The 26099-nt window shown below is 39.5% G+C and overlaps 1 protein-coding gene across 2 annotated transcripts in view; it reads right to left on the reverse strand.

Annotated features, from left to right (window-relative positions):
- The window catches only part of TRPS1 (transcriptional repressor GATA binding 1), a 249076-nt gene that overhangs the window by 195131 nt on the left and 27846 nt on the right, over nt 1-26099 (reverse strand). Inside the window, exons 2-3 of one of the 2 annotated variants that reach the window (XM_067530122.1) lie at nt 8925-9083; nt 5045-5973 (exon numbers count right to left, since the gene is read on the reverse strand). In XM_067530122.1, coding sequence (XP_067386223.1) covers nt 5045-5973; nt 8925-8961 — 966 coding nt within the window. In that variant the 5' untranslated portion in view covers nt 8962-9083. Of the gene's footprint in view, nt 1-5044; nt 5974-8924; nt 9084-26099 lie in introns of those variants that run through there. The other variant, XM_067530127.1, reaches the window with a different exon arrangement.

The following is a 26099-nucleotide window of genomic DNA, read 5'->3' on the forward strand; positions in this document are numbered from 1 at the left end:
AAATACCCCAAACATTTGTGGTCAGACCTCTGGCACTTGTACAAAGTGCCATTTGAATCAACAGGTTTCCACTCGGGTACTGGGACCATCTGCACAGAACTCATTGCAGTATCAGGCCAAAAGTGACTATTTACAGTTCTAACCTATGTGCAATAATCTTTCAAACAAGAGAAACAAAAAGTATCAGTCTTGGCCATTCATGGGAAACTCGATCAGTGCAACTGATACCATAAGGCTACCAAGATGTATATTAGCAACACAGGAAACCACAAAGGGAAAAAACCAAAGAAGCTAATGAGCTGCACAAACAACTCTTATCCAGCTGGAAATTAAGATTCACAGTCAACAATTAAATATCAGAATTGGGGGGCTATCCAAAGGCAATAACATAGAGGAGTTTGTACAGGATGTGCTCCAGGAAACAGCATATCAGGACACACTCATACAGAGCAGTGCTTAAATGAACAAGTACCTTAAGCCACTTCCATATTTAGGGCCTGGTTTTGGAATAACCAGGGTAAATGGCAATAAACCCAATAGAATCAAATTTAAATCAGTTTCTCTAAACACAAGAGAATGTTAAAATCTAGTTAAATGAAAGTTTTCATTAATCGATGTCAACAATCAACATAAAATTAGTGACTTTACAGGTAACCCACCTAATGAGCAAGATGAACTTGAAAAGGTGTCAGTTAAAAGCAATGTATTCCCACTCATCATTCACATCCACAAAAATGCAGGTGCTTTAGTCGTTATTGTTTACTCTTTAAATGCTAATAGCAAATAGCAGAATCAGAAGGCAGATTCCTCTTGAAAGTAGACTATATATTACTAATACAAGTGTGCTGACTGTAGTTATGTATGCCTCCAGTATAGATTCTGAACACATCTGTAAAGATTCCTTTGTGAAAACTGCCAAAGCTACTAGTGGAAGCCATAATGATCAGGAGGTATGTACATTTATATCCCCACAGACTGATCAAACCCTCTTGCTACACAGCTCCCCATCTCATCAGACTATTAATGACATATTTAAGAGTGGAGGATGAACAGCAGAGACTATTAATAATAGAACTACTGGTTCCTACTGGACTGAATCCTACTTATACCAATACTGATTTATAACCCTAATCAGACTACACACCTGTAATGTCAGAAATAGGTCTGCTCCCAGCCTCTGATTAGTCTGTGGGATGGTCACACAACAAAACGCTTCTTCTGGATGCATCAGATAATAATTAGGGAACGCTTTCAACAATTTCTTATGAACCAATGATTTTTCCGAATCTTGCTCCCTCAGTTTATGCGACACAGCCAGAGCTGTGTTTAGTGGTAACATCCACATGGAAAAAAAACTAAACAGACTGGATAAATTCCACGCATGTTTGCAGAGCTATGAAACAAGCATAAAATGGCTACCAGGAGAAAGTTACGAGTGGAGATTAACACAAGTAGAAGAGGAATTCTTGAGATGGAAGTCAGCAAAACTGAGCACTCCATTTATCTCATGAGAAGATATCACTCTGAAAACAGCATAAAGCTGATACGGCACTTCTTTAGCAAAACAGCAATGTGTTAACAAATGGTTTCTAAAATCCATACTGGATTAACCTCCCAGAAACTGCGCATCAAAATGGACCAAATCCTATAAAACTAGATGTATCTCAATACAATAAAGAAAAAGGGGAGGGAGACAAAGCACGTAACAATTGCTTCCCCAAATTGCATCTTGTCTCTAAAGACGACAGAGACATCTTCCCCTTAATTAAATATTCCAGATTATTCAAAGCCTACACAGAAGTAAGACAATCATGCTCCCTGGTCTGAATTATGTACAGCTATACTTCTCAAAATAACTGTTTTACAAAAAGTAATAAAGGAGTTTGTGTACCTGGACTTGAAGCCATGTGTGCATCTGTATTTTTGGGATGAAAGTAAGATAATATAAATATATTTTTAAAAGGCTGCATAGAGACAAATATTGCTTGTGTAGTGTGTTTCAAAACAGATTTAATTTTTTCCCCAAAAAAGCCCTTGCAAATGGACCTAGTCTCTATCAGTCTAAAAATTGCTACTGGGTTTTTTCTCTATTTTCTTTCCTTTTTCTCTTGGGGGGGGAGGGAGGGAGTTGTTTGGTGATTGGTTTTGTTGCTGTTTATTGTTTTTGTTTTTCTAAACAGGGTTTATATACACAGAATCCAAGAGTCAATAGCAACTTCCATTTGTGCAAACTTTCAGATAGCACAAACCCTGACTAACCACCATGTGCCACATTAAAGATGTGAGGCTGAGCTAATGACCACCCTAGCTTCTGATCTCATCTTCCTTGTCTAAAACATCACAAATCTCTAACTAACCCCATCTTAACAACAACAAAAACCAGTTTGTTAAGTGCAGCCGCATCAATAAATCAGCTAGCATTGCAAGTTAATTCTGATAACAAAGGGATTTGGGGTTTTTTCTTCAGGCCATACCAGAATTTTAATAAGATTGTTTGGATGAACTACTACTATTCGTATGCAGTTCCTCTTCTTAGAATGTAGGAGTATTTGACTGACAACCAGTTTCCAATAAAACTGCATTAAAACTCTAATTAATACAATTCCATACTCTTGTATTAGATAGACTCCGACAGTCTCCCAAGTCCTTGTGAAACAGACATGGTAGCAACACAAACTTTGGGTACAGGGGAATTTCAGATGTCCTTTTACTATGTTTATAAATGTAGCAAAGTTTTTCAGTATTTATTGTGAAGCATGATAATATTAATCAGTTACTTATCTTCCAACATGTTCTGCATCAACATCTGGTGTATGTGCAAGTGATGAAGTATAGTATTTGGCACAAAGGCTTATTCAATCTTCTCTTCCCATATTGGGCACAGAAAAGTAGCACTCTTTAAAAAATTAAGTTTCCAGATCCAATTGTTTCTTTAAAACTAAGACCATTGTATAGGCTGTCTGTTCCATTTTAGAACACGTTTCTAGTCTGAGAAAAGACTGATCTTAACTAGATTATCTATGTGCTGTTTCCTACCCTTTTTGTCTTTCCTGCAGTATCTTACTGCCAGGGCTTACTAGACAAGTATAGTCTAGGTTCAGCTGTTTTATTTCTATTTCTATCAGTTCAAACTGAGATAGCTCACACATCTGTTTTATTTCTGAAAACACTGCATAGGAAAAGTGTCCAGCTCATTCTAATCAAGCATAAACTTTCCTATAAATAACCAAGGACCTAACGAAATAATTGTTTGGGGAAAATGAAACTGTTTAGAAACTCAAATTCCTCTGTGTTGTATGCCTTAGCTGTCCCTGTGTGAACGTATTCCTGACAGCATGGATCAGTTGCTCTAAGATGCTGTCCCCAGAGTCAGCAAACTGAAACTATAGCAGAAAATCCAGGTATTATCATCATATTACGTGCTAATTATAAACCATCATTACACGTTCTGACATTATTCACTTCTATCCTCTTTCATCTAAATCACGTATTTGCTTTTTAATCACAGTTTGACAGGAGAAAGCGTCAGACACAAGACAGTGAAGTGATCTTTTAATAAGACAGCAGCTCAAAGATTGTAGCTTTTATGCATAATAACGATCTTGATTTGATCTGCTGTTCCATAAAAAGATTTTGTAGAATTTCACAAAGTGAGCGAAAAAAAGTTAAGTAGCTTAAAAACTAAAAGTGCTTGAGCAGAGGTCCTGTTTCTAAGTACTCCTTAAGGTGAAATGTTTGATCTGAATTGCCTCTTTGTAATGGCAGTACTCTCTGCAGGTGTGACTAAATATTTCCACTACCTGCATTTCTCTCTCTCTCTCTCTCTCTCTCTCGCTCTTCTCTTTAATGTTTCTTGGAATTTTGTCTGGTAATTAGTACCAGGTCAGTGCATTATGTCTGCTGCAAACATGCTCTTGAAATTGGATTGACATTTGAACTCATTTTACTTGTGATCTTGGTTACTAACTGATCCAAATGATTTTTATTCCAAAGTGAATCTGTAGGTCAAAGAGTTCAGAGGCCTTCTAGTACTTATCACAGATAATTCATAATGGGGGTAAAAATAAAATTAAAAAAAAAATCAGTAAAATGTAGGTTATTTTAAAGATTATTGGTTTTTACACTAAGGAAATGTTAGCCTTTAATTTCTCTATCTAGGTTCAAATAACTAACATAGGCGACACCAGGAGACAATCTTTTAAATTCATTCTTTACGGTAAGAATATGCAATTTTTATCCTAGTATTGGACAATGAGGTAACATCACTGCTAAAAATTAGATCAAAAAATTATTGGCCAAGGCAACAGCCCAACCTTTCTATTCATATGAATTTGGACTGCAGAGTAAATATTATTAGTGACTGTTACTTTTACAGCCCAGTCTTGGTTTCCCATTGTATGGAAATATAACCCTGTTGCTCTAGTGCTAGATCATGTCAGTGTCCCCAGCACTCACACTTTCTGTTCTCTAACACTGCAAGGTCAATAAGCAAAAACTTGACTCCCAGCAGCCAACAGTCACAGATCTGTACTCCATTTTAATTTGCAGCTACATTCTAGTGTTCTTCTGATTATTTTAAACCGTTATTTTCTGTTTTCTTTTCTCTCTCTGGTATAGAAATGCCTTTTGACCTGACTACCCTAAGCTGCCTTTTTGCTGATTAAGATCTTTTACTATTCATTATCACAAAGACTAAATTACATACAAGAAAGCCTGTGACTGAAAAGCCAATTATTACTCAACCAAGACTTACAGTGAACCTCCAGAAATTCTGACTTAATGGTTCCTGTCCCCTCATTGGGGAAACAATTTTGGTAATTTATAGCAATCAATGGGTAAGTAAAACACAGAATAAAATAAGCCTGAATGGATCTAAGCATTCCTGTGGCTTAAGCAGGCTACATGAGATACTTAAATTACGCTGGTTTACGATGAAGTAGAATTGCTTTATAATCACCCTGGGATGCTAATCCCATTCCCCATTTCTTTCTTTGTAAGAAGCATGTGTAGGAGGAGGTGGCATTGGGTCATGGAAAATACAAACCTGCACATCATAAGTCCCATTTAGTAAGACAGGTCTTTGGGAATTGATGTCCTGCAGCACTCCTGAAAGCACAGTGCGGTTGACTTTCTGAAAGTCTTTGGAGTGGCTGAACTGCACCATGTTGTGGAGAGCCAAAATTTTAGTGTCGAGCTCTGCATCCTGCCTGGTGCGGTTGTGCAGTCCTAGGTGGTACTTGCGGAAGTGTTTGATGAGATCTGTGGGGTCATTCCCATAGTAACCATAACCACAGATGTTGCATTTGAAGTCCTGAAGCTCTGGAGACAGAGGCGCCGTATCTGGGTGATCATTTCCTGACAAATCTGCTTTTGATTTGATCAGCCTTAAACCCCCATCTGAAGGCACTTGTGGGATTTTTGAGGCCACGGGGACCGGACTTGAGCCTGGGCCATCAGTTTGACCGCTTTGCACTTGCACTGTTTCATCTGTAGCTTTTGGCGACATCTGATGCTCTTTGTTTGTCTCCACTGGATCTCCTGCTGAGGTGAAGACCACATCTTGGGTGTCATGTGCATCTGATCTTAGAGGAGACTTCAAGGGCTCACAGATTCCCCCAACAGCTGAAGATGAGAAAGCCAGCATATTTCTGTCTGTCACCTCATCATGAGAAAAGGATGGAACATTTCCTCCCTTATTGTGGCTTTCATAATTGAAGCCAGCCTTTTCACTCAGCACTGAGCTTTTTAAGTCTTTTTTAATGCTGGAAGATGGTTCTCGGACATGCAGGCAAAGATCCTCCTTGTTATTTAGCTCTGCAGCATCACCCTGGTCAGTGTTTTCTTGCATCTGATCTGCAGAAAATTCTTTTTTCCTTCCAGACTCTTCGCTTTCAGTACCTGTAGACTCAAGGGTCTGTACCTCACCTTCACTAGCAATGTTTCTTAGAGGGGGGTTCTTTTTCCGGACCATATCTGCCAAAAAAGAGAGACAAAAATTATGGAATTATTTGAAATAGACAGTAGATTTTTTTCAGCATTCTAAAATATATAGATACATAAAACCTGAAGAAACAGTTGTCGGACAGATTTTCCCCTCTATGTAGCAAAATGGAATTGAACATACAAAAAAAATTGGTCACATTCTGAGTGAATTCAATTTTAAAAATCCCTTTAAAAACCTGTGAATACCTAAATTCCATCAGAGTAAGTGAATTACAGGTTTCATTACCTTTGCTGAAAATAGTGGTCAGTTAAAGACAGCAGTAATTTTAAAGAATTCTTTATTGAAAATCATTTTTGTATACTGAGAGGGAAAAATAGCCTTTCTGTTCTAATGTTAATACATTACACAACCAGAAAAAGTTAGTTCAGTAGAAATATGTTTACCACACATAGCCAGGAGTACTTGAACAGGTTATTATAAAAGTACCAGATTTAGGTGAGCAGATTACTTTGAGGTTTGAGGAAAGTTATCTTTCCTAAACAGATATCTGCTTCTTCTTAGCAAAAGCTCCCTCTCTCTTCCCTGTAAACTGCAACCTAGATTAAAGTGAAATTCTAGACTCCAGTCCTGAAAACTATTACTCATGCAAGTAGTCCTATGTGCCGTATAAGTAGAGCCAGACTTCAGTAGGAGAACGAATGTGGGTCAAATTTTACAGGACTGGATCCATACATTTTACTTCAGTTTTGCTTGAATATAGGTCTGTCCAGGAAACCCTGAAGCTGAAGAGGAACAACCATTTGAATGTTTTTCAGTATGTCTGCTGAACCCTAACTTTAGGCATTACCAATACTACCAAGAAGGAAGGCACACCACCCAGGTCCATATATGCAAACTCAGACCAGACAGTGATCAGGACCAGACAAAGGAAGAGGCCAGCATTGATGACTAATTGAAAAGAGCATGGTCTGAAAGAACGGTGAACTTGATATATAGGTAGGGTGCCTAACTGCAGACGGACTACATATGCAATTGACTGATTACCCTTGAATAATTTTTTTTAAAGATGATACCTTCTTGCACTGTTCATTTCTAGGCTCTGAATTAGGATGCTCATTGGCAGCTTCTTTGATCAGTCTGTGCTCACACGCTGACTATGGGTAGAAGACAGATGTTCTACAGTATTTCTATGGTCTTATTTGTGCCAGTGCTGCACACAATGTGGTTGTTTTTTCCCCTGCCAAAAATAGTGTGTGGTCTAGTGGCAGCAGACTGCACTAACATACGTAAGATCCAAGTCTGAGACTCAAACTCGATCATCAGCTCCCAGGCCAGCAGTGATTATGAGGGCTACATTACATTGTTCTTTAAGCAGAGGACCACCTGGCAATTTTGGGAGTGGGGCTGCTGTTCTTCAAATAGCGCTATATGCAGACCTTCTAGAGTAGATGATGATCTTCTCAAAACAATACCTTGAGAAGTGGGACTGGGTACAGAGGGTAAAATAAAGGAATCAGTATCTGTACTTCCTCCTATCTTTATCTGCTCCACATGAAAGGGCAATGTGTGCTACATTGATAAAAACAGACAACTTCTTCTGGAAAGTGTCCCTCTTGTGTCTAGGGCTCTGGTGTCTTTGCGGTTGAGCTGATCCACATGCAACATTGTCTGCAACTAAACTGCATTCACATGCAGTGCTAACTCATATTACGTACATTCTGACATTCCGTGCGGTCTTCGTTGGTTTCTTAACACACCAGTGCAATCCCTTATTGTACTAAGCAAACATGCCCGTGAACTGAATGCCTTCTCCTCTTTCAACTAGATCTCAATTGACAATGCACACATGTGCTGGAAAAAAATAAATAAATAATACCTGAACAATTAAGTCAGTCACTAGTCAGGACTGTAACAACAGAAAGATTTCCTGATGCAGCGAGGGCACGTTAAGCAATATAGTCCCAACCCAAGAAAGCACGTGAGCTTGTGCACAACTTGAAGCACCATGGTAGTGCCATTGACTAATGGTATTATTGTTTCTCTATGGGACTACTCACATGTTCCTGGTTACACATATGCTCGCATGATTTGCAGGATCAGGGTCTATATTAGGTGTCTTTTTAAATCCATGTTTGCTTGGCCCCTGCTTACACAGTATGAACAATTTGTAAAATAATCAGAGTTCCACTCAAACTGACGGGCAGAGAAAAAAGTAACATCAACTGTGTTCAGTAAGAAGGACTCATAGGCTGAATAAGAGAACATCATGGTGTTTTCATAGGTCAAAATTAAACAGGGCTGCATTTATGTTTTTAATGTTTTTGTAACTGGTTCTTTGGGTAGATAAGGAGAGTTTGTAGACTCGTTATCTTCATGTAACTGGAGGGAGACAGAATTAAAGACATTATAAAAAAATCCCCACCCATGCAAGCACACCAAGAAAATTTGGGTGGCATGCAGCCCTATTAGATAGGACTCCAGATACAGATGTCCTGTGTTCAGTCTCAATCTCCATGGCTGTGGGCCATGTGTATATGTCGGCAACACTAAATACTTCTGCTTAATGGAGTTTTCCATGCTGTATTTTACAGTCACAAAACAAAAAAAAAAGAAATATGAAAATTTTCATACATAGAAATTGTTCTCAAACTGTATGGATTCTTTTCTTTTTTAAATATTCTGTGGTTTATTTGGTTGGTATCTATTCTAGAGAACTCTTAGAAAAGATATGATACTTTTTTGTTGTTGCTGGAATTCCATCATGACCATTTTTCAGAAAGACATATTATGTAAATAAAAGCACATTTGCAGTACTTCTAAATCAAGGAAACCATCCACTCGCAAGTCATAAGTTAGATACAGGAAGAATATAGCCACTCAAATTATTATCTCTAAGACAAATAACAGATTACACAATGTTTTATTGTGTGCCAAGAACTTTTTCGGTTAACATTTTCATTTGAAAAAATGAATCACATACTTGTAAAATCATACCCAGCATTGACTTCATAAGGCATGTGGCTTTAGAGTGCTTTTTACAATTATTAATTCTATTAGTCAACTAGCAGGAGGGCTAATGCAATTGTCTTAGAAGATGCACGGAAGACACAGAAGACATTTTGAGAGCTGATCTGTACATCTGCAAAACAAAACAAACAAAGATTTTCCTTCCTAAATTATGCATTCACAATGTTGCTGTTATTTAAAAACATTATTATGTCTATTTTATATTCACATGCATCCATCATTGGGCACTACACCAAAAATGGCAGCAAGCTATTCTGCTATTCTGTACTTCAGTCAAGCCCCCGAAATACAACCTCTCTCTCACACACACACACACACACGCATGCATGCATGCACGTGCGTTCGCAGAGGTTGTGCTATCACATTAAATTGCCTCAGATGTCAGGTTCACACAAGAATGTAAAATAGAAGTTGAAGTTGAAAACTAGATGGAAACTAGATGAGTCATGTTGTGACATGTTTTAGCAAAAAAACACTCTAGAAATGTAAACATATTAACATATATTCCATATTACTGGGAACTGGATGGCTTAAAGGGACTGGTAATAGGATGCCAGCTCAACAGTTCAAATGCAGCCGAGGTTGGCAGAGACTGACAGTCATCATCTATTGGCTATCTGGTGTTCTACACTAAAATAAATTTGGTGGTATTCATTTAGTTGCTAGTGGGCAAGTGTCCACATGACAAAAATATTGTCACAATAAAAGTTTATTGCTGAATGTGCACTGAGACTGGACTACCTTCTCATCACTGGAGATGGTAATCTTTTCACAACAAAGGAAAGACTTAAAGCCTGATTTGAAGCCCTCTGAAATTAAGGAAAAGACTGGCTTCAGCAGGCTTTGGTTCGGGCCTTTGCAAAACGTACTGTGCAGAACTGGTCTTTGGGTTCTACAAGCCTGTGTGCGTCCCCTCCACATATCCTATTTTCATTGTGGGGGATAGCCTTGAAAATATAAATTGATGTAAAGTGATCAACTAGGTTCAAAGTTGGTCATAGTGATTTTTTCCTGAAGGTGATGAGTTTCATAGGTTAGGGGTCTATTACAGGAGTGGTTGGCTGAGGTTCTATGGCCTGCATTGTGCAGGAGGTCAGACTAGATGATCATAATGGTCCCTCTGACCTTAGAGTGTATGAGTCGTCTCTAGGTACTTATATGTCCCTTTACCCATCACAATACCATCTGAGTCCCTCACAAGTGCTTCTATTTCTAACCACAGAAATAGTTATTCATGGTTACCTTACAACCAGCCAGGATTGGTCTGTTTGACTCCTGTAACCCAAAGCCACGGACAAACACGTTTGATGGTTCCCCAGACCAGTTCATCATGGTGGGGTGGGAGCTGTGCGAACTGGGCTGCTGCCAAAACACTAGCTGTCCCAAGTTCTTTCCCAACCATCATCCAGCAGAGGAGCTAACTAGCTCCCCTGCTAATCAACCACTGTGTCCTCTGATCACAAACAGGGTAGCTCAGTGGTGGGAGAGGCTTCATGGTCTAGCCAAGTAAGCAGAGACTGAAAGCAAGGGATGTCTGCATTGTAATCCCTGCTACTACACTGACTCCCCTGACTCCTCTCTGTGGCTTTATTCAAATCACTTAGACTCTGTGCTGCAGTATCCCCATTTGTAAAAAACAGAGACAAAACTTACCTGCCTCACAGGAGTGTTGTGATGACTGTTAAGTTAATGGTTGAGAGGCACCTTTATATAAGCTCTTAAATTTATCAGAATACGTACAAAATACTCCAGTAGCTGGTAGCCTGTTAATTTACAGAAAGGTCCCTTAAAAAAGCTTGTCTAAATATTTGGGATGTATGGTCTGCAGACAAGCTGCAGGACTTCCCTTGCTCTTGCTCCTGGCATGAATACCCTCCTCCCACCAAAGATCTTTAAATATAAAATGAGTTAGATAAATGTGGGAGCGTCCCAAAGATCATCTCACTGACATACTCAAAACTCTAAGGCTGTTATTCAGCATAGTGATGTGACCACAGGGGACAAGAAAAGTTGGTTTTGTTTGCATTTTTTTTTTTTTGGGGGGGGGGGGAGGTATGAGGAGGGGGTGGGAAGGGGAGGAGAGAAAGGAAATTGTTTTTCAGGCCGAGCTAGAAATGTTAAAACTGACTCAGGAAGTATGCACTGTCTATTGTCTGGACCATAACTGTTATATGGAAAACATATACTCCATCAACCTTTACCAGCTAGAGATTTCACAAATTCAATTTAAGAACTTACAGAGATCAGAATATGCCAGATACAAATCATCTTAGTGCAGTTGACGGACTCATGGTTACATTGCCGCAAAAAATGGACTGCTCCCCTATCCACCTAAAACCTGTTTCCTGTTTAGCTGAATATTTTTATGTCAGTATGGGTAAATGTATAGATTTATAGATTCCAAGGTCAGAAGGGACCATTGTGATCATCTAAGTCTGACCTTTTGTATAACACAGACCACAGACCTTCCCCCAAAATAATCCCTAGAGCATATCTTTCAGAAAGACATCCAATCTTGATTTTAAAATTGCCAGTGATGAAGAATTCACCACAACCCTTGGTATATTGTTCCTTTGGTTAATTACCCTCACTGTTAAACATTTACATCTCATTTCCAGCCTGAAATCATCAAGCTTCAACTTCCAGACATTGGATCATATTATACCTTTCTCTGCTAGACTGAAGAACACATCATCAAATATTTGTTCCCCATAAATGGGACGGCATAGTATTTAACAGGGTAGCTATTTGTCAGGGCATTCAAAGCAGACAGTAGGCTCACCGAATCTATCTCTGATATACACTTTAGGTATGTGATTATTATAAAGGCACTAAACTTCAGGCTAGATTTTATTCATGTGTTTTCTTATAATAAACAATAACAGATTTGGAAAGATGTGCTAACTTTGTGACACACCAATGACAAGTACGGTATTTGGGGTACAGATAGACAAGTAGAAGACCTATGGATGGGACCTATGATCATTGTGACTTTCAGCTACACCAGTATGTCTGAGAAATCCAAAATGAAATAGAAAATTATACTGACATTTAACTGCATGCACTAGGATCTCTGTATCAAGGAACAGTGGAAATTATGCTTTTCAACCACATGTATCATATACACACATGCACACACATATATAAATTACACACATACACACAGAGCTAAAACATCAGACATGTTGCCAGAACAATGCAGCAAAAGTCATTAAACTCTCAATGTCTCAGCTTAATATATGCCTAATACTTACCTACTTCACATAAGTGTTGTCAGGCTTAATTAATTAATAACCGTAAAGCTCTCTGTGAGCCTCTACTGAAAGCAGCTATATAGTGCAAGTATTAGTTCAAATCATTAGGACCACACAAAGAAAAGACCTGTCGAATTCCAACCTATACTGTCCTCTAGGCTTGGAAGTGATCTTATTATTAAAAGGAGACAGTCAGACTAATTTTCATAATTTCTTAATTTTTTTCCCCCTCACAGTTCTGATAACACCTTGATAGCTAGAAAATGAATCTCATCTTTTCAATAATGCACACTCATACTGGTTTATAGTGTAGGTTGAATAAGAGAGTAGGGCTTTTGGAACCAGTTTGACAATCTCTTGTAAGACAAAGAAAAACAACACATATTTTGATGTCTTTCCACCCTCCACCCCACCATGAAACTTGAACATCTACTCTACATATCTACAGGATACTCACATTCACCACTGCAATGACATTGGAAAATGTTATTGAGATTCTCTTTTTCTCTCCCTCACCCTCTGGAGGAGTTGGGATGAGGGAGATTATTGCACACAAAGATTCTACAAACACTGTAGGCTGGGCTTTATTTAAAACACACACACCAACTTAGATGTCTTGTTAAAGGTGTTTGTTCTGCCCAACTATATAAGTCCTAAATGGGCTGAAGCCTTCTTACCTAACTGGTCATTTCTCTCCCTTGTCCTCTTCATCGTGTTGTAATTATGATCAATAGGCATTCCTAGGCTGGAAATCCTTAGTCAAAAGAAAGGGAGTTTCCAGCAGGGTGCTCCCCATGAGGACCCCTCAACTTTAGAATTCACTTTTGACCCAGTCCATATTCAATAACCCAAACTGGCAGCAATTATGATCAGAAGCTCAACAAAAGTATGACTGGAAGATTAACAAAAGAGTGCCTATCTTTTATATATTTGTAATCCAAACACAAAAATAACTTCAGTATTTATCCTTCAGTAGATACTCTGGGTCAAATTCTGCCCTGCAGTGACTTCTATAGAATTACGCAAGTGTAAATCAAGGAACAATTTGTTCAATATTTATACGAAGTGGAGTTTATGCTAGTACAAATAGCAAATGGGAAGTCTGAGCTACTGGGTTGTCTAAAGCCCCTATCTTTGCAACTTCCTTAAAGCATTCTGCCACTTTAACTGCCCCTTAGACACTCTCACTTAACAGTTGAAAGGGAATTGTTTAAAGAATGCAAGTCTCCTTGGACTTGTCTTCACTTAAAAGGCTGTAGTGGCACTGCAGTAGCACTTCAGTGAAGATGCTACCTACACTGATGGGAGGACTTCTCCCAGGTGTGTAAGTAATCCACCTACTCAAGAGGCAGTAGCTATATGAACAGCAGAAGCTCTCCCATCTACATAGCACGGTCTACAGTGGGAGTTAAGTCACTATAAATGCATCAGTCAGGTATGTGGATTTTCCACCATGAAAGACAAAAGTATGGCAAGGCAAGCGATGGCCCTAGCAAAGTGCACCCAAAGATGACTTTTAATTTATTAGGGACTGATCCTACAAACCTGAAATAACATGACCAGTCCTTCATATGTGTAACTGCTTTGAGTAATTTAGAGCTCCTCACATGAATAAAGATCTGCAGGATCAAACAATTATTTTGTAAAAGCTTTTCAGTTCCATGGTTTACAGAGACTCACTGTCTTGATCCTCTATATTATGTATGTACCACTTAAATTGTGATTGCATAATCAAGCTAGAAAATTCTAGACTGCCTACAAATATATTCCTTATAGGTCTTGATGGCACAAAGCTGGATTTCACCCCCTTTTTCAGACTCTCCAGTATAATCACTGAACATCAATTAGCTTCTTCACAAAATGTTTCAAACTTTGTTTAAAAAAAGAATAAAGTTACATGCTATTCCGTCTTGTTCATTCCCATTTAAATTTGCTCTCCCTGCATTGATCATTCTTGATTCCTGAAAGGTATGTCTTTGACATCTTAAATCCTGTTGAGATAGAAAGTGTCATCACCTTCAAACAACTCTCATCAAATAAATCTCTTATTAATTCGCATCAAATTAATCCAGAACAATCTTTTCTATTAGCATATGCTTCAGAGCACGGAATACATTAATAGTCCTCTAGCCACGGGAATACATCTACGTTTTTCTATTAAATAAAGTAGACACTATTTAGCGTGCCCATTTCAGAGAGTTTAGGAGTGCAGTTTCAAAACATATTGCTCAAGACTTTGACTGAAAGCTTACTCACTACATTTAAAATTTATCCAGCATAATCCTACAATCATTTTCAGGTAAAATTCCCACTGACATCAAAAGGAGATTGGCTTGGATAGGGGATGTACAATTGAAACGTTTGGTATATCCCAGCTAAATTTACAGTAACAAAACTATTACTTTTGTTAAGGGTTCCTAACAAATCTGCTTTATTGTCTTGTATATATTTTGTTTTTAACAATTAAAAGTTGTTTTTTTTTAAAACAAGTACTGTTAATTTATCTAGGATGGACATGTCTACAAGCAAACAAGTTAGCCCTTTCCTATAGTTCAGTTTTGCACTGTCTTCCAACCAAGGATCTTCAAGTACTTTACAAAAAATGGTTACTAATGTTCCATAACTGTTGATTTTCTAGATGTGTTGCTCATGTCCATTTCATGTTAGGTATGTGCATGCCCTCATGCACAGCTGTCGGAGATTTTTTTTGCCTTAGTTGCATCCATTGGGCCAGCTCTGGTGCCCTCTGGAAACCCAAGCTCATGCAGTGTTATACGAGGTGCCACCAGCCTTACGCCTCCTCAGTTCCTTCTTGCCGTCAACTCTGATGGCAGGGACGGAGGGCGGGGCATGGAATGGACATGAGCAACACATCTGGAAGAACAACTGTTACAGAAGATTAGTAACCATTTTTTCTTCTTTGAGTCCTTGCTCATGTGAACTCCATGTTAAGTGATTCACAAGCAGTATCCCTGGAGTTGGGCTCAGAGTTCATGGATATGTCACTTGCATTACTGCTCTATCGAAGCTGGCGTCGTCCCGGGCCTGCTGGGTGATGGAGTAATGGGACGCGAAAGTATGAACCGAAGACCATGTAGCAGCTCTGTAGGTGTCTTGGACTAGCACCTGCACCAGGAAGGCTGCAGATAAGGTTTGCGCCTTAGTTGAATGAGTTGTTACAATTGCTGGTGGAGGCACTTTTGCTTGTTTATAACAGAACTTGATGTAGGCAGTTATCCAGGAGGAGCTCCTCTGGGAGGAGACCGGCAGACCTTTCATCATTGCTGCCACTGCGACAAAAAGCTGCGTCGACCTTTGGAAGGGTTTAGTCCTTTCAGTGTAGAAAGACAAGGCCCATCTAACATCTAGCAACCTACGCTCCTCACTGGATCTGTACCGTTTGGGGAAGAATACAGTCAGGAATATATCCTGGTTATTGTGGAACTGTGACACCACCTTTGGTAAGAAGCCTGGGTGGGGTCGCAGCTGGACTTTATCTTTATAAAACACTGTGTAAGGTGGTTCCAAGGTGAGAGCTCTGATTTGGAAACCCTTCGTGTTGAGGGGATCACCACCGGGAAGGAAATCTTCCAAGAGAGAAGTAGTAGAACACAGACACTAATGGATTGAAGGGGGGGAGGACGCGTGAGCCTTGAAAGGACTAGATTCAGGTCCCAGTGAGAAATAGGATCTCTGACTTGTGGGTAAATTCTCTCCAGGCCTTTCAAGAACCTGGTCATCATGTCATGGGAGAAAACTGATCTCCCCTGGGTCGGAGGATGGAAGGCCGAAATAGCTGCCAGGTGAACCTTAATGAACCTTGATGAAAGATGCTTTGATGCTTGAGATGTAACAGGTAGTCCACTATGAAGTGTATTGAGGTTTGGTAAGGAGAATGGTTCCAGTCTGAGGCCCAACAGGAAAACCTCTTCCATTTGGCCAAGTATGTTGCTTGGGTAGAAGGCTTTCTGCTGCCCATGAGAACCTGCTGAACTTGCACTGAGCAAGCCTGCTCCTCTGCATTCAGCCATGCACCAGCCACGCTGTCAGGCATAGGGATGCTAGGTCCGGATGCAAAAGACAGCCGTGGTCCTGGGATAGAAGGTCTCACCAAAGTGACAGTTCTAGCAGGGTTGCTGTTGAGCGATCCAGTAGAGTGTCAAACCAGTGCTGTGATGGCCACTCCGGGGCTATCAGTATCACATTTGACACGTCCAATTTGTTCTTCAACAGGACTCTGTGGACCAGTAGTACCGGCGAGAAAGCATATAGCTGCGTCCCTGCCTAGATGAGCAGGAAGACCTCAGAAAGAAAGCCTCTGGTGAACCACAGATGGAGTAGAGCTTGGGGCACTTTCTGTTGTGTCTGGATGCAAATAGATCCCCTTGGGGAGTCCCCCATCTTTGGAAAAAAATGCTGACAACCTCTGGGTGAGGTGACCACTCATGATGAGATGAAAAGGACCTGCTGAAGAGGTCTGCTGATGCATTCCTGGTGCCCAGGAGATGTGAAGCCACAATGTGGACGGTATTCTGCATGAAGTCCCTTAAGTGGTTACCTCTTGGCACAGGGGTGATGACCAAGCACTGCTTTGCTTGCTGATGTAAAATATTGCAGCAGTATTATCTGTCAGAATCTGGAATACCTTGTCAGACATGTAGGAAAGGAATGCCTGTCAAGCCAGGCATAACGCCTTGAGCTCCCTAACATTTATGTGGAGGGAGCAATTCTCCCGCGTCCAGATGGGGTGGGTTCTGAGTTACTACAGAGAATTCTTTCTTAGGTGTCTGGTTAGTGAGTCTTGCCCACATGCTCAGGGTTTAACTGATCACTGTATTTGGGTTGGGAAAGAATTTTCCCCCAGGGCAGATTGGCAGAGTCCCTGAGGGTTTCTCACCTTCCTCTGTAGGCACAGGTCACTTGCTGGTGGATTCTCTGTACCTTGAAGTCTTAAAACCATGATTTGAGGACTTCAATAACTCAAGCATAGGTTAGGAGCCTATTACAGGGGTGGGTAGGTGAGGTTCTGTGACCTGCGTTGTGCAGGAGGTCAGACTAGCTGATCATATTGGTCCCTTCTGACCTTAAAGTCTATGAGTCCCTGTGTGTTGAGGTCATTGAAGTGGGCTCCTCATCCCCAATCCAAAGCATCGGAGATCAGTGTTATATATATACCACTGCAAGAGTGTGGGGCTCTGGAGGGTGCCAGAGCCAGATCTACGAATACCATTTAAGGCAAAAAAAACCTCTGACAGCCATGCATGAGGGCGCACATATACCTAACATGGAATCGACATGAGCAAGCATTCAAAGAAGAAATATTAATCCAGTAAGCCTCACATAACTCTGGAAGGTGGACTCATTACTTCCATTCTATAGATAGGTTAACTGATCTCCAGAGAGGGGAAGTGACCTGGCGTAGTGTCACACAGCAGGTCAGCACCAGAGCTAGGAACAGAACCCAGGTCTCTAGAATCCCAGACCCATTTCACTCTCCTGTTCGTATTTCAGCACAGAGAGGTTCAACCCGACACTGGGCAAAAGGCCAACCTCTTGTAATTGAATAAGGTTCAGAAAGAGCACCTCATGGAAAAATCTAAATGCTTCAATTTATCATGACAGTTATGGGATAAACTGGCATTTTATTTGTATGTAAATTAGTCTCCAAAACAGAATAAAAAGGCCATGCTTTCAGAGAATATTGTACCTCCGCTGCTCTGCTCTCCATTTGTCTAAAACCAGCTCTGTGTATTAAAGGTGTTTTAATTGTTATGTGTTGATGTTGCTTTGCACGGTCCCCAGTCTGTTATTTTACTGCAGAGTAAATCCAAACTGATTGCTCACTGCCGTGCAATAACTGCCTTTTTAACCACACTTAGCTACCCCATGGCAGGCACAGCCCAGCCATCCACACTGAACTCGCTGGTTATTTTATTAATTTAGCATAGAGTAGGTACATTTTATAGGAACATTAAGAATTGCCAGGCAGGATCAGACAAGAGATTCATCTAGTTCAGTATCTCACCTCCAACAGTAGCCAGCGATGGATGCTTCAGAGGAAGGTGAAATGAACCTTGCAGTGGACAGTTATGAAATAAACCCGCCATTCAAAAGCTTTCCTCCTAACACCCAGAAGTTAGAGGGCAGCTTATTTTCTGAAGCATGAGGATTTATATCCCTTACAAAAATTTTATGTTTTAGTGTTTGCTATTACAACTTTAGATATTCTTGACATCCATATAAACCTCTAATGCCTTTTTCAGTTCTATTATGATCTATGATCTATTCTGAATGGTATCTTATGGCAATATATTCCACCATCTAATAATGTGTTCTGTGAAAAAGCATTTTATTTTATCAGTTTTGAATTAGCCACCTTTAAATTGAACAGAATTTGTTTTTGCATTAGGGTATAGGGTGAATAGAAGATTCCAGTATACATTATCTATATCATTCACTATTTTACATATTTTAACATGTTCTTTTCTGGAGTAAGCTATCACAATCTTTTCAAATCACTGTTCATACCAAAGTTTTTCCATGTCCCTAACCCTTTTCATTGCCTATCTCTGAACCCCCTCTCTAATTCCACAATATCCTATATTCTTAAAAGAGTAATTAGATACACAAAATTCGAACAACTGTAAAATTTTCAAATGACCACATCAAGATACCTATGTTAGTTCAGAAACAGTGTCACATATGAATATAGAAAGAAAGACAGATTCAGGAATTAATTGCACGTCATTTTGAAAAACGTGTTACCCAAAATATTCAGAGATGAATATAATATATATTGTACATTATTGTGCATATAATAATGTACAAATCTACAAATATTGGTGGACCAAGGAAATAGCAATAGAAAGTTACTAGTAGTACTTAAGATTACAGTATATTGCCATTATCAAAAACAAGTATAGCCGAGGGCTTTTTTTTTTTCAATTTTATATTGCTCTTGACCTTAAATCCATTGTTTTCCCCCATCATAAGTTTAACATCACAATAGATGAGTTCTAAGACAGGCCAAGGCAGAGTTGTACAATGCTTTTCAGGCAAGGATGAGAAATTTAATTTTGATACACAAGCCAGTTATGCAATTTACCTTTAAACACGGCAGGATGGAACAGCAAAGAAGGTATTTACTGATCCCTTTTGGACATATTAAAATGAAGCAATATGAACATCAGGCAGGCTAGAAAAGAGGAATTACAGTCAGCATTGCATTGCAGAGATGATGAAGATATAGACAAGTGTTTTCTCCCATAGGGATAAAAAGGAAAGAAGGAGTTTTGGTGTGAAGAATGGATCAGCAAGGTCTGGTGAGAGCCTGGATGTATGAGAGGAAAAGGAGGACAAAGATATCACCAAGATTGCAAGAAAACAGGGAGGAATGCATTGTCAACAGCAATATAAATAAGAGGAAACACATGGTTTAGGAGATAAGTATCTCCATTTTGGCTATATTAAGTTTGAGTGGGTGGCAGGCCATCCAAGATGAAATTAAATAAACAATAACTTCTTCATTGATTTTTTTTAATCAAGCTACAGAAGGTGTGTCAGTCTAGGTGGAAGGCTTGTTCTTTTCAGCCAGGGAATAAGCCCACTTTTCTTGCTAATCCAAAACTACCTTTAAAGACAATGGGAGTTTGGAATTTGCAGTGACAGAATTGGACTGAGAGTTTTAGAAGAAGCACTGCACACTGCAACACATAGACAAAAGGTAGGGCCTAGTACCCAGGCCAACAGAAATCTGGTATGGATGAAAATGACTCATTTGTTCTTTTGGCTTGTGGAACACTATGGGCTGATGGCAAAGTCCCACAGGCTTCAATGGGACCAGGCTCAATGCCCATCGCTGCTCCCTGTGCATGTGCCTCCTGCTAGCCACAAAAACAAAGCATCGATGAACTTGCTCACTCAGACAAAACCAGAAGATGTTCAATTGATACACTATCTCCAAAAATCTGATGCGTGTGAGCATTCGAAAGAGAAAACTGGGAGCCAAAAAGTTTAAAAAGCTCAGAACCTCAAAAATAAGTTGAAGAAAGCTTTTAGTTAGAGATGGATGAATTGGCACAGATAAAATAAGAATACACCCAAACTTTTCCCCAAACCCAAAATGAACCAAAATCATCTAGGGGGAAAGGAAGAAAGGGAAGAGTGGATTGGGCTTGGCTGGGGTTTCAAAAAAGTTCAGCTAAATTCAATTTGAAGATGGGAGTAGAAGAAAGATACACACAGAGTATCAAGGCTGGGATTATTGACAGACCAAAACTGGAGAGAGGGGAGGAAACAAGAGAGACTGCTCACTTCTATATTTTCCTATAACCAACTGGACCAGAAGCAGAAATGCCAAAATACCATGTGAAAGGATAGTCTCATGGTATTTTTCCAGCCAGACTAGAAGCACCAAAAAGCTCACAAAACCACCCTTTCTTACAAGATTTCTGGCCTGAGTTATGCAGACATAAAATATATCGTTAAGACAACTGAGGACAATGGGAGTTGAGCCCGCTTACATTAGAGCTGAGTTTGGTATCTAATCTTTTGGGGGCCTATGCAACCTAAACTGCACCTTCAAAGCCTCTGATGTTCCCCTACAGTATAGTATGCTCAAGAGAACTCACATTCAAAAAATGCGGAGAAGGAACAACAGAAGAATATTTTTTCTACCTCTTCTTTTAAAACAACAAAAATGTAAATCTATAGGCTGAGTAATGTTGTAAGAGTGGCTGGTTAATGGTGCTCCATGCTTCCAAGTTCAATACTCTAACATTAACTGGAGATATTATTAAATCGAAAGTTATTCTGATGCTTTGATCAGCAAATCGACTAGCAAATCTATAAATAATGACTCTACCTACACAAATTTTACAAAACTATTTAAGTTTCCCTATTCCAACTATTTCCCCCATAGGCTGGGAGTTAAGATATATCCCATAGTCATACATTCCAAACACAGCCTATTTTATTTCATAACAGATTTAAGAATTTAGATGTTTAAAAATGGAACATGTTTGGCAATCGACAAACATTTTCTATACATTTGGAATAAATAATCTAGTAACTTTTATCTTGATATGGCCATGACAGAAACAATTTTCAACCCTATTTTTTTGGGTGTCAGTAAGGAGGGAGACCTGTTCATCATTATATTATACAATTTTATGTTTTATGTCCCTCATGAAAATTTAATCTATGTTAAATATAAATAAGTCAGATTCTGCTTTTCGAGTGGGCACAAATGACCCCACCCTGCCTTGTGACTGGAACAGCAGTAGAAGAACCAAAACAAAAGAGTGGAGTTTGTGTTCCCTACACAAAACAACAGCTACTACTGTTCAGAAAGCTTGGCCATTTGTCAGAAATTAGAGAGCTGACGCTGGAACCCAATATTCGCTCTAGCCAAGACACTGGTGAACTACCTGGCATTTGGAATCAGCATTATCGACTGGAAAAGAATTTCCATTGTAGCACATATCACATCGCGTCCATACTTACTCAAAAATACAGAGCCACTTTCTTAGAAAAACACGAGTCAAAGGGAATGGAAATTTGTTCGCTGTGGGGTGGTTTGTCTTTTACCAGTGTTAAATCAGTAACATTTTTTTTTTTTTTTTTGGCAGTATAGCCACGGTAATTTTTTGAGGAGATAAAGAAGTGGGTACCCTAAGCGTCAAAAGGAGTGTGTGTTTTCCATACAATATATAATTTCTGTACCACCATTTCGTTTCTGTTGGAGAAGCAAAGCAAATGCAGACTCCTAAAAACTCTGCTGTAAGAATGTGATATGATTATTACAGCCCACTTCAAGCAGTGTGCTCGTGTCCATCTTCAAATGGCAAGTGATGCCAGCTTCAGCCTACTGACTGCTTGACGAATATATAAAGTGGAAAAAAAAGTTTTTCTGAATCAGTTTCTGCCCAACTCCCACATAAACTTTCAATAGGAAAATCTCATAATAACTGAGTAAGTGACTTTATTAGTCTAACTTTTAGCTCATGATAGAAGATTTCTGACTCCTGGCTTTGATTCTTTATTGCATGAAGGGATATAGTGCCAAAAGTCCTCACATTACCCTCTACAATACAGAAATTTAATATAAACCCTGGTAATATACCAAGAGCAAAAAACAGATACAAAGCCATTTTAAAAATTGATTTTAAATATTGATTTTTCTGGGAGCTAAACATGTTATTTCCACAGGTTACATAATGCACACTGCAATATATATACACACACACCATTACCATTTATTGACTGAGGTTGAGATTTATAATGGAAAACTGTAGTCCAATGAACACTGAGACACCAAAATTGGATATAATTATGTCCACTGGAGGACACTTTTTCAATCCAAGGAGACTAGCTGTAACTATAGTCCACCATCTACAGCAGTTCTATATACTTCATATTGTGTGTGTGTGTGTATGTGTAAGCACCATTTCCTTTATAAGGTTGAAGCACAACAAACACCACTCTTCTCACCTTCCTCACTTATCCTTTACCTCTAACAAAAACCAAATCCTCTTCATACACAGCAATCCTTGCCACCCCATTCGATTCCTTAGAGTTGTCGTCTTGCCTCCTCCCCACCTAGTACAGTACCTCCCCAGATTTAACAACTATACAGCAGTTGTATAGGGCTGATTTAGTTGCACTGGGATGTATCTCACAAACACAGAAAGCTTTTGTGATGTACTTACTTTTAAAAGCAAGTGACTTACTAAAGCGACTTCTAAGTTCACTGGCACTTGCAGTCTCAGAAAACCTTGAAAATTATTTACATAGGCTACAACAGCACCTCCTTTGAAGTAATGTTGCAACTTGTACAAAGGAATTTGGGATGTACCAGAAGATGCAGGCTACAAATTAACCCAGCCAATTAGGTGGAGACGCTGAGAGTTCAGCATAGATGCGGCTAGATAACAGCCGTTGAACACAAGAACAGCCAAATGCAATTCGGTCGAGTGAGGCTGCGTCATGTCATCCTGATCAGATACGTACCAGCCAATCAATAATCTTTTGTTCTTTGCATTCTGCCTGCTAATCCATCTCTGCCAGGACTACTTCCAAACTTCTGAGCAGCTTCAAACAGCCACTGTTTTTTTAAAGAACTTGACAGAATAAAGGTCTCATCCCCACAACAATGTGCAGGTTTTCCCCAAAACAAGACTAGTCAGGGGTAAAGTATGGATAATAATTAGTCCTGTAATACTTAGATCTGATGAGCCATGAAGCCTGGACATGTAATCTTCATACCACCAGAAATGAAAAGAGAGAGTCCAACTTCTAAAATTGTTTGGTTAATTGACAGAGGACCTTAAATCTGTAATGTTTTAGGTATAGAAATTTTATTTCATAATAATTACTGTACCTTTTTGCGATTAGTTTTAGCTATAATTTTCTTCTCCCTCCCAATTTGGTACAGCTGGATTCATGCTACTAAAACATCTTGCTTTACAAGCAAAGAGAGATGAAAAGAGGACTAACTGAATTTAAAAGATCTCTAAAACAGTTCTTTTATTAAATATTATGCATAGAGAGAATACATAATGGTGTGGTACAAAGGGATTGGGAACTACCATCATCATTCATCTGTGGCTTCTCCCCTTGTGAATGATATGAACAGCCCAAACCCATTCTGATAAAATCTTAATGCCCTAAGTCACCTGTGTATTTATATGTAGATAGCGAGAGTGTTAGTGCATGCATACATTTATCACATATAGAGATTAAATATACATACACACTGTAGTGATAAAAATGCAGTGTGCATGTGTGCTGTGTATGATATTCTGGTCTCCTGAAGAACCAGTCCTGTGGGAATTTACTGCGTACACCAAAAGAGGGGTGGAGATTTCCTTTCAAAAAGTTTCTCTCTTTAACACCCAAGAATCCCACAATCCCCTGGCAGGCTTTGATCCACTAGACAAAAAACGGAACCTCTATGGCCCTAAAAGCTGTAGTATTTTGTTTGGATTTCTATTAATCCACCTTTGAATGACAGTGGCTTTGGCATCTTCTCTTAACCTTATCCAATGAAGTTCCAGAGATTTGAACATTTCAACACTCATGGCCAGGAAGCTTGCTATTAAGATTCATGGTGGATGCATGCTTATGCACATATGCATACCCATGTATTGTTCTCATTGTGCCTGCTCACAAGGTGGTATTCTTGCTTCAGTAACACCAATCAAATCTAGGTTTAGATGGTTAGCCTGCAGTATACTTGAGTTGCTAGTTCCACTGCAGGAAGTTCTCTTTGTGACAGCTCTGCCATGTCGGGACCTAATGTCTGCTTACACTTATAGCTGATCTTGTGTGTCGGAATTATCTGAATAGCACAGAAGATGACAGAAGGTTTGCAGGGACTTACAGCTGCATTATAGACAGACTGTACTGCAACAATTTGCTGGGAAACCTATTAAAAACCACATGGCATGACAACAGAAAAAAACATGCACAGCAATAGGCCGACTGACCGTGTGCGAGAGCAAGCCTATGGCAGGCATTGAAATCAAGGTATACCAAAACTCCAAAACAGGTGGTGCATTTGCCCAAAATTTCATCATTCTCAGCTCGCACCCTTTTTGGAGTTTGATACCCTTCCCATGAAGTATATACCAAAAAAAAAAAAAAGAAGCACTGCACGTGTTGATTCTGCATATTACATAGAGCCTGATTTCATACAGCACGGGAGAGGATAACAAAAGACAGATCCCCTTCATTTAGCCACAGACTTGTCAGGGTAAGGGTGTGTGTGAGGTCTAGAATTTTTATTTGTGTTTCAAGTACACGTGTTTAATTGTATTTGTAGGCCTTCACAGCTAACACATGTGATCCTCTTTACAAGCAAACAGTTGTTAATCAGCTTCTGAAAGTCTTTCCAGTGCCATATTCCCATTCTATCATGCATTTACAGTACCATGCGCATGCTCACATCAGACCTTGAATAGTCAAAGGAAAGGCACGTCTCCTTCTCTTCCAGTGGTTGGTTAGCAAACGCTACAATACAAGCTGAAGAAGTGAAGAAATGTCATTAATTTAGGAATCAGGATTAGCCAAAAGGTCGACATACTGTGCAAGCTCATACAGCAAAACTGTACTGAATAACTATGAAGTCTGTAGAACAGAACCCACAAGAAAGCACTAGACAGGGTTTCCTTTCACCTTTGCTGCACTGCTTCCTGTAACTATAAATATTCAAGAGCTAACAAAGTGGGAAACTAATGAAAACACTCAGAAAGAAAACCAGTTTTAAGAGATTAGTCAACAATATTGTAGAGGGCTTCGGTGTGCGCTGTACGCACAATTCTACAGTCACTTCCCAGCAATGCGGAGTTCCAGAAGTTTGATCTCGGCATTTCAGTCAGTTGGCAATGGATGCAAGAGCTCCAGTGGTGGATACAACACATTGTTTGTGTCTTGCCTAGGCTTCCCAAGAGCATCTGAGCTTTCCTGAAATGAAGGGCACATTTCTCTTTGGTTTGGGCTAGAGCTGCTTTTTTTTTTTTTAATTTCATTTTTATGCTTTCATAAAATATAACTTAATTACACAAGAGGAAGGATGGTCCTGTGTTTAGGGCACTACTCTAGGACTTTGGAAACCAGCAAACTCCCTGCTCCACCACAGACTTCCTGGGTGACTTTGGGCTTGTTGCTTAGACTGTCTGTATCTCAGTTCCCCACCTGTAGAATGGGAATAATAGCACTTTTCTACCTCAGAGATTCTAAATTCAAGTCTAAATGCATTAAAAGATTGTGAGTGCTCAGATACTACAATATGAGGCAATATGAGCACCTAAGACAGAAAGAACTTTCTAAAAAGAGCTTTCACACCTGGAATGTATGGTTTGCAATGAATAATA

This window comes from Emydura macquarii, unplaced genomic scaffold (assembly GCF_026122565.2).
Source record: "Emydura macquarii macquarii isolate MOO-44397 ecotype Brisbane River unplaced genomic scaffold, CSIRO-AGI_Emac_v2 contig_369, whole genome shotgun sequence".
NCBI classification, from domain to species: domain Eukaryota; kingdom Metazoa; phylum Chordata; order Testudines; family Chelidae; genus Emydura; species Emydura macquarii.